Genomic DNA, 9,794 nt, shown 5'->3' with positions numbered 1-9,794 from the left:
ACAATTTATAAATACGCCGTGCGGCTCCCCGAAAAATAAAAAACATATGTGACTGCTACATTGTGTGACCGTGGAAATACTGCGGCCGCCGTATACTTGCTAGTGGCCGTAGATTTTGGAGACCCCACGGCTGCCGTGGCAAATGTGACTTAGGTCTTAACCATGGCCCAGGACTTGTGATCTGTGAAAGGGGAGAAGGTAAAAGTCATTTCAAAGTTCATTGATGCAGGGGAATGGATGGAGATGGTCGCAAAACAGAAATGAGCATGATGGATGCACGGGCTGCTGGCAGGGCAGTCCTTGCAAAACTGGATGGTCCTGGCGCACATGGTGATGGATGGACAGAGGGGCAAACGCAAACAAGGGCTAGCAGGCATGGGGTCATGGCAGAGGCAGGCAAATGAGGCATGGCAAGGCAAGTCCATGCAGAAGAGGCAGCTGCAGCACAACAGGCCGGCAGGTGAAGCTGGCCGGCCTCTGGTGTGGTTCCATCTGGTCTGGAGGGAGTGTGGTGGTGCCGGCCGCTCTGAAGGCAGGCTCAGACCTAGCCTACTGTCTCCCCCCACTCTATCGCCTTTGCCTATCTCCGTCCATACCCACTCCCTTAGTTTGCCACAAAACACAACAAAATTTAGCCCCTCTTTATTTTTATTTCCCTTTTATAATCGTCTCCCTTACCCCCTTTATCGTCATTGTCCGGCTAACCTATCCTGTCAACCGAGCCTACTCCCAACCCCTACGTTCCCTCTCTGGAGGGGAATAGGGAGAGACTAGCGCCCTGTCTCGAGGCCCAACAAAGCCTCAGAATGGCCTCCTCAGAGTTCAGCGGTCTACCAAGGTGGGTCCAGCGGCCTACAACGAGCGAAGGGATGGATGGTGCGAAGGGGTACATCTCCTAACTACCCTAACATTTATTAACCTGAAACTTCCCCGGGGCTTTCAAAAACACCTCACACTTTTAAACTATCGGTTCTAAAAACCATGATTCCCGTCGCATGTGTTGGTGTCCATTATAAATTTGGGCCTTGCCCTCAAATTTTCATTCGTGCCCTCGCACAATTTCCTGGCTGGGCAGCGTTGCTCAACTGGCAGGAACTCTCCCTCTGCCGAACTCTAACCATGGCACCCCCAGGCCCGCAGGCTGCCTCCAAGCCGAGTTGCTCCCTACAACGCGGGGGGTTGCCCTCTCTGGCATTGCCCCCCTCCGATGCCCACGTGGTGTGTTGATGCCCCGGGTCCCTTTCCGAGGGTCGCCCGTGCCCACGACACTGCCCCCGTGGCATTCTGGCGCTACGGGTCCCGTTTCTGACGGGTCGCCCATGCCCACTACACTATCCCGGCCCCTCTTGGGCCCTTGGCCCTACTCTCACCGACTAGTCCGGCGCCTGGGGTGCCCACTAAACAAATACTCAACTTTCCACAGCCACGCTCCCAGCCGGTCAATGAACTCTTGCACCCCTCCAAACGGGTTTCGTGCCTTCTCTCGAAACCAACAACAAAACGACCTCCTTTTAGTAAATTTAACTACCCACTAACTAACATTATACTGACCCCGGGGTCTCTTGGGTGGGAATCACTCCTCCCCCAATCAGTCATTGCACCATGCATACCACATTCGCTCCACTCACACACTTGGGCCCGCTGTCCCACACTCACTCATTGTACACTTTTCACTCTCTTCCACTCACACCAACACTCAACACTACCATCCTCCAACTAAAACCATGTTCTCACCAAATTTAGTGCCCCGCCCACAACGTCACGTGACCTTTTTCAGGCTCCCAGGGATTGGTGGGCGAGTCGGCACGTGGTGGATGGACCGCATCAGATCCGGGGCGCAATTGTTGGCAACAGACGTGGCTCTAAGATCGCGAGTGGAAAAATATATCGAGCGCTCCGAATCGCATGGTTGAATGCGATTTCAAGTGATTTTCAAGACTCTCGACAGCACTGTCGCGCTGATCGTTGATAGCTCCATCTGAAGGAATGAGTTAAATCCGGACGAGTGTTATCGTTATTCCCGGCTATCGTTGAGCGGAGCTGTGAGTTGTACGACCTGTTTTTGAACTCCATTGTTGCCAAGAGTTCCGGCAGGGTTTTTCTGCTGTGTATTAAATTCTGTTACCAGCCATTTTTGGAATCGAGCCAATAAAATATCGTGCCTACCCCGAGAGGCCGATTTGAAACACAGTGGTGTGTTTTGTTTTGTTCTTTGTCCACACGTGGACTGCTTGAAGCTCGGACATTAATGTCAGTATTCCGTGCTGGAAGATATTAATCAGCGGGATCGCGACAATATATATTGTTACTGCTGTGGAAATTCGCAGAAAACTATATAGGCCCTTAGTTAGTTATGCCGATAAGTCCGTGTTCAGTTTGATTTCCCCACCGTTGTTTAATGGGATTTATTGGTGTGCACAGGGCTTTGATTCTTTGAGATTGTGTTTTTCTTTTCCTATCGTTATTTTACAACCAACATGGCTCCCAACCACAACGCCAGTCACAACAACCACAACCACACCTGCCTCTCAACAACCACGCCATCCTCACCATTCCGCCAGCAACCGACAAAATCTCCACAAACACAAAAGGGGAACAACAACAACAACTCCCGCCCCAATTTCTCTGGTAAACAAGAATGACGGTTGGAACTCAACTCCCGCCCCAATTTCTCTGGTAAACAAGAATGACGGTTGGGAAACTACAACTGATCCAGCCGATCTCTGTTGGAATGTCCCCCCCCCCCCCGCGCGCCGCGAAGGGAGGGGCGGGGCGCCAGGGAAATAAAAGTGCGCACGGTGGCGCCGCTGAAGAGGTCAGGTCAGGGCGGTCGGTCAGAGTGTCAGTGTCAGTTGGTGGTTCGTGGTCTTCTGCCCGTCTGGGTCTTGGAGAGGCGGTCCGTAGAGCGACCCGCTTGTTGGAGCTTGCAGTCGGTGGAGAGTCCGGGCGTCGCGGAGGGAACGCGGACTGGAGGCACCGCTCTGCCTGCTGTCGCGCGGACCTGCACGTTCGTGCAAGGAGCGCCGGAGAGAGCTCGCCCACCATCGCATCATGAGGGTGCAGGTAACCTGCAACGGTCTCGTGGGATTCGTACGGTCTGCCAAGTCCCACGCCATAAAGGCCCACGAGCTCTGTCTTCTCCAATGTAGAAACTTTTCACAGTCTTTCACAGTCTTTTTCAGCATGACGCCTGTCTCCCTGGTGAGGTCCGATGTCTGGCGGTATTCTCTCCTGCGATACTCTCGGCGATCTCTCCAGTTCTCTCCCTGGCGATAGTCTCCTCCTGGTGATATTCTGCTCCTAATTGATCCGCGTTCATCCCTTTTATGAGCCCCGGATGAGAGGAGGAGCCAAGTATCGGATCAAAAGAAGCTCTCCCGATATTGAGCTCCCCTATTGGTCAATAGCGGTCACAGCTACACCCCACCAGACCCCAAAGGTGAAAAATGGCTCAGTCATTGGCCAATAGGGGCACGTGTTACAGTTCCTGACGTTTACATGGGGCTGTGGTTTTTAGAGGTGCTCTCTGGTCCCGAACTTGCACTGGCCTTCATTCAAACGTATGATTTTCAGGAAATCCTGCGCTATCTGTAGGTCCTTAAACGAGCTCCAGTGCACGTTTGCGCTTCGAGTTATTCCCCAAAATAACCCAATCGACATTTCCTCTGTGTCCTTCGAGGCTGTGGAAAGTGTTCGATGAGTATGTGGCAGTCAAGGCGGGTTTAGAGTCTTAGGAGCACGTTGTGGCATTTGTTATGAAGGTGCAGTGCGTTGTGGGGAAGAGGTGGAAGTTCCTTGCAACAAGATTGTGAGTAATGGTTGCGTTTGTAGTGGAAAATGTAAGCCTGTGTTGTTTCGGGGATTTTTAGTAGTCGTAAGAAGTAGTTGTGGAGAGCATGGTATAGTTTGGTGAGTGGAATGAAGGTCAGAGTTGAAATGGCGGTTGAGAATTGGCGCGCAAATGCAAATGAGGTGCTGGCGGCATGCTTGCTTGGTTACTATTAGTCTTTACTGCTTTGCGTGCATGCTTGCTTGCATGTTTTGGGTGAGAGAAAAGGGTGTAGCAAAAGAGTGGAAGAACGGCAAGGGTTGAAGATTAAAGAAGTCTAACTAAAGGAGTCCCACACAACACATCTTTCCCGTTTACCCACTAGACATGTGGAAAGGACTAACTGATACACATATTATTGAAATATCTGCCTTGTGATCGCTGTATGCTGTGTGCCATTGCCTTGGAGGCATGCGGTTTTACAGGACCGCAAAAGTGTGTGTGTGTGTGTGTGTGTGTGTGTGTGTGTGTGTGTGTGTGTGTGTGTGTGTGTGTGTGTGTGCGTGCGTGCGTGCGTGCGTGCGTGCGTGCGTGCGCGCGCGCATATATTTTCACGACATGGCCAAAAGTATGTGGACACCTGCTCGTCCAACATCTCATTCTAAAATTATTGGCATTAATATGGAGTTGGTCCACCCCTTTGCTGCTATAATAGCCTCCACTCTTCTGTGAAGGCTTTCCATGAGATGGTGGAACATTACTGTGGCGATTTGCTTCCATTCAACCATGAAAGCATTTGTGAGATTGGGCACTGATGTTGGCCGATTTAGGTCTGGCTCGCAGTCGGCGTTCCAATTCGTTCCAAAGGTGTTCGATGGGGTTGAGGTCAGGGCTCTATGCAGTCCAATCAAGTTCTTCCACACCAATCTCGACCAACATTTCTATATGGACCTCGCTTTGTGCATGGGGGCATTGTCATGCTGAAACAGGAAAGGGGCCCTCCCCAAACTGTTGCCACAATGTTGGAAACACAGAATCATCTGGAATGTCATGGTATGGTGTAGCATTAAGATTTCCCTTCACTGGAATTAAGGGGCCCAGCCCGAACCATAAAAAATAGCTCCAGGCCATTATTCCTCCTCCACCAAACTTTACAGTTATCACGATGCATTTGGGCAGGTAGCGTTCTCCTGGCATCCACCAAACGCAGATTTGTCCGTCGGACTGCCAGATCGTGAAGCGTGATTCCTCACTCCAGAGAGCCTGTTTCTACTGCTCCAGAGTCCAATCGTGGTGAGCTTTACACCATTGCAGCCGAAGCTTGGCATTGCAGATGGTAATCTTAGGCTTGTGTGTAGCTGCACGGCCATGGAAAATCGATGAACATTGCTTGTGTTGACGTTGTTTCCAGAGGCAGTTTGGAACTCGGTAGTGAGTGTTGCAAGTGACGACAGACAATTTCTCCGCCCTACGCGCTTCAGCCCTCGGCGATCCCGTTCTGTGAGCTTGTGTGGCCTACCACTTCGCGGCTGAGCTGTTGTTGCTCCTAGACGTTTCCACTTCACAATAACAGCACTTGCAGTTGACTTGGGCACCTCTAGAAGGGCAGAAATTTGATGAACTGACTTGTTGGAAAGGTGGCATCCTATGACGGTGCCACGTTGAAAGTCACAGCTCATTGGTACAGCCCATTCTGCTGCCAATGTTTGTCGATGAAGTTTGCATGGCTGTGTGCTTGATTTAATGCACCTATCAGCAACGGGTGTGACTGAAATAGCCGAATCCACTAATTTTAAGGGGTGTCCACATACTCTTGGCCACGTTGTGTATATATCAAAGGCTATGATGATATTATGCGCATATAACTTGGTACTTCAGAAGACGATGCTGAAAAACTGATTGTTGTGGTACATCCCATTGATTGCATGACCATGCTTGAGACAGCAATTTTTGTATTTAGTATACCATTGTGAATCAAACCCAACAATGATAAGCTATTAGTTTTGAAGTGTCTCTATCAATGCAACTTGAGCTTGATTTCATGCAGAACAAATTTTGTGCAGACACATGCTCGTGAGTCCTTTGTTTAAAGTGCCAAACTCCTGTCACTACTTTTGCTGTCGTGATTCAATAATCATATTTTTGATGTTTTTTCAAAACATATTTTGACTGAAATTTTTTTTTATTTTTATTTCTTTCTTGCAATTGAACAATTATGTTGCATCAAGTTGCAAATGTCAGATAACCTTTTCAAACAGAAAATCGGTGAATAATGTGGGCTGATGCTTCCATTACACAACACCAATTATAAAATCACAACACCATTGCACCATGATGCCACAATTACACAACAATTTACCAGCACTTACTTCACACAGCTACCACTTGTGTTCTGATTGCTGACTAGATGGGTCTTTATCCATTTTTTTGTTTGTTTCTTTCATTGTTGTTTGAATTGGTTGTTGTTTTGAAGCTTCTGTTATCTTACAGGAACGTTTAAGTGAGGCTCCAAAAATTTTTTTGTGTCTTTTTCTTCTGCCTTTATTTTTATCTTATGTTGCATCAACTTGAGCAAATTTAAATTCTCATGTGTCGAATTTGTGTTTTTGTATGTTTTTGTGCACCAAATGAAAAGAATCTTGTGATGGTTCTTGCTTGCCTGATTTGTATGTGGTGGCAGTTGGTGACAGGTCTGAAGAAGATGGGACTGAGGAAGATGAGAAAGCAGAAGAACTTTCAGCCAGTGCGGCGGTGAAAAGATTCAAGTTTAACGAGGACATCATTTGTAAACATGGTAGGATTGGAGTTGGGGGTGACAAAAATGGAACTGATTGCTGCGTGTTGCCATCCATCAGAATTGCAGGGTTTTTTTGTTTGTTTTTGTTCTGACCTCTGTCGTGGGAATCTGTTACTGAAGTAATTATAAAATCATTCGAATAGGCAAGTAGAAAACAAAAAAGCGGTCGCTTGACTGAAAGGAAAATAAAGCAGTCCTGAAATGGTCACATATGAGAGCTGATCATAAGTGTGGTTTTATCCTGCTGAAGGCTCGTACACTCCTCTATCTCTGCTTCTTATTTGATTTCCCATTGTAATTGAAATAAATTTACGAAGTGCTCATTTAACCAATAAAAATAAACAGTTAATAATCGAAACTATTAATTTTAAAATGAAATAATATATAGAAGCTGCATTTGGAATAAGCTGCATAGGGTGGCCCAGTGTGAAATATCTCGTCATTATGGTACATGGCTATAAATTTGATCTGGTGGAATGAGGTGCATTTATGTCCTGTTTGAATATGCATTGTACCCCGCTCCCAAACTCCCGCGACTACAAATTTTTTTCACACCTAAAACCTCCCAGGCAACACCCCAAGTTCAACAACCAAATTTCAACTCATTCTGTCTGCTGGAGGGGTGCTCCACAGGGCCCATGGCACAGCACACACATGGAGCCAGAAGCCATGCCCTGCCCTGCCCAGCACTGGTGACATGCCCGTCCGATCTTGAGCGTGAGCCCATCAATTTGGCTGCAACCAGTGACTACCCCGATGACAGCTTGGCTGGCCGATAAGACAGCCTCCCAAGGCACTGGCGAGAGCACCTCAGTCTCTGACCTCCTCCCTCTGGGAAAAGGCGATGGTCCCCACCCACTCCTTCCCTCCGACATGCCATCTATGGAAAGCACGCTCTCCACGCACAGCCACGCATCCTCGCACAGCACATTAACTGCCCAGCATGGAGCTCCTCAGCCGTGATGAGTGTCCCATTGTGGCTCCCTCGGTGACGGAGGTCCCAAAACACGTTGCTGTCAGATGGGCGTTGCAGCCTGGGCCATGAAAGATGTGCCGAGAGTGCCAGTGCGTGCCGCTTTCCTCCGGTGCCGAGCATGGACCCGAACACCGAACCATGGCCCCCTTTCTGGCTCCAGACAACGCGGTCAACAGTGGAAAAGAGCCACTGCCAACCAACGGCGCCCTGCCACCATGACCCATTCCACCCACAATGACAGCACTGCTCATAGCGGTGAGGAGCTGCCATGTTTGCATCAAATCTGGTAAAGGGCTGACAATAATAGCAAATACAATCTGGCTACATGAATGGTCTACGGAAGACACCAGGTAGCAGTCATGGGATTTGATCTTGTCACAGTCGGAGATGATGTAGATGATACCGCTGGTAGCTTATACCTGTTGCTGCATTTGAGCCTTGGGGCGTAACTGCTGAAATCTAGAGATTTGGGTTTTTTCTGACATCTTTGATCTTTGTTCCTTTTTCTTTCACTTTCTTCAGTCTTTTACACTTGTTTCTCATTTTTTTCATATTTCTTCTATATTCATGCTAATTCTTGCTTTTTATTCTTTGTTCATTTCCCTCTTGTTTTTATCCCTCTTTTACCCTTCATTTCTCTCTTTCTTTATGTAGCTATCTATGGAGGAGTGAAATCTTACAAGTACTTTTTTTTGTAAGGCTCATTTTGATGTGCTTCTATAGGTTTGAGGGTAGAGGAGCAGCAGCTGAAAGTTGAATCCAATCCGGGTTCCTCCTGATCTTTGCTCATTGCTTATTCATGTTCCTTCTGATGACAAATTCAGTATTGGGTCTTTCATTTGATTAACTGACATTAACAATACAACCCAAAGGGACCTGTGTAATGGTCATGTAATCATTGATTAATGCAGTCGTGTCGTGCAGTTAGATTATTTAACCCTTCAGAGATGCCGGCTGGTGGCGATGGTGGCGACCCAGAACTGTGCTGTAGACAGGAGTAAGGGGATCAGAGCGGGGCTGTCAGACATTGGTAGGTCAGGTTGTCATGCAGGCTGTGCATGGGTAGTCGAGATGAGATGAAATGCTGGTTGGTTGATGGAGGACAATTAATAGGTTTCTTTAGGTATGGTGTAGGTAGAGGATCTGTGGGGAGAAAGTGGGGAGGGGTTGGTTGTAGGTGGGGTGGGTGATGGTGGAAAGACAGGAAGGAGTGCAGCTGGTAGGGAAGTCCTTATCATTTGAGGAACGAATTGGGTGTTGGAGGCTCGGGGTTGTCTGGTTGGGGAGATAATTGCAGTCTGCAATCCTGACATGGGAGGGGGAAGGAACAGAATTGAGTTTTGGTGAACTTGCAGACGGTTCACCAGAGATGGCCTCTGGAAGACAGTAGCTAGTGGTCATGAGGTTTGAGCTTTTCACAGTTAGAGATGATGTAGAAGATATCTCCTACTCGGATGGAGGGGGAAGAGATGGACTTCTGGAAGGGGGTGGGTTCTATTTGTTTTTCACTCGTGGCTTGGTTTTGAAGGCATTGGCAGGGTTGTCTGATGATGAGGTCACAGAAGGGGAAGTTGCTGCAGGAAGACCTGGTGGCATTGTGTCCACATATATTTTTCGAACAGTTCGTATTCGCAGATACGTGTATTGAGGCGAGCAGTAACAAGTGCCAATGACTTGGGTGTGAGGAATCATACCTCATTGTTGACATGAAACAGTTCATCAATCAACTCACCAATGGCCTTTTCTACTACAGGATTTTTGTTCATGTCCTGGGGCTCACTGACGATGACATGGAGATTGGGACATTGTAATTCAAGGTCAGGACGAGAGAGGCAAAACCAGGAGCAGGATCAACCCAGATAGATGCAGGGGAATGGGCAAGAGGGTGGAGTTCAGCCATGAGGAGGAGAAGGGTATCATTCATGATGTTACGTCACTCATCTGAGAGGAGACTGTTTCATGTCGGACTATGATGAGCTGGTGGTGGTGTTTGAGGATATCAGCAGTGAAGGATACTCCAACGGTGGGTGGAGGAGGCTCAGTCGACTTCAGCTACAGGGGTACGGGGATCTTTTGCAGGGCGGCACAGGTATGGCAAGAGGAGGAGACCCTGTCTATTGCATTGGAATTTGTAATCGAGAAATATCCTATCGAGCTATCAAATGGACCATGTGATGAATCTGGAATCAAGGAATCTCCAATCGAGCTATTGAATGGGCCACATGGTGAATCCGGAGTGGAGAAGTCATCAC

The 9,794-nt window shown here is 48.2% G+C and overlaps 1 protein-coding gene across 4 annotated transcripts in view; it reads left to right on the top strand.

Moving 5' to 3' along the window:
* The window catches only part of USP48 (ubiquitin specific peptidase 48), a 180,711-nt gene that overhangs the window by 102,291 nt on the left and 68,626 nt on the right, over nucleotides 1-9,794 (top strand). For all 4 annotated transcript variants that reach the window (XR_015061515.1, XM_085894514.1, XM_085894513.1 and 1 more), the window contains exon 14: nucleotides 6,450-6,563. Coding sequence is in view for 3 of the 4 variants with exons in the window: in XM_085894514.1 (XP_085750640.1) it covers nucleotides 6,450-6,563 (114 nt within the window). In the remaining variant the exon portion in view is untranslated. The remainder of the gene's footprint in view (nucleotides 1-6,449; nucleotides 6,564-9,794) is intronic.

Source organism: Eptatretus burgeri, chromosome 9 (assembly GCF_056783735.1).
Source record: "Eptatretus burgeri isolate ZD-2024b chromosome 9, Ebu_testis_v1, whole genome shotgun sequence".
Classification (NCBI taxonomy): domain Eukaryota; kingdom Metazoa; phylum Chordata; class Myxini; order Myxiniformes; family Myxinidae; genus Eptatretus; species Eptatretus burgeri.
The sequence above is the reverse complement of the archived record's forward strand: the minus strand, read 5'-3'. Positions and strand labels throughout refer to the sequence as shown.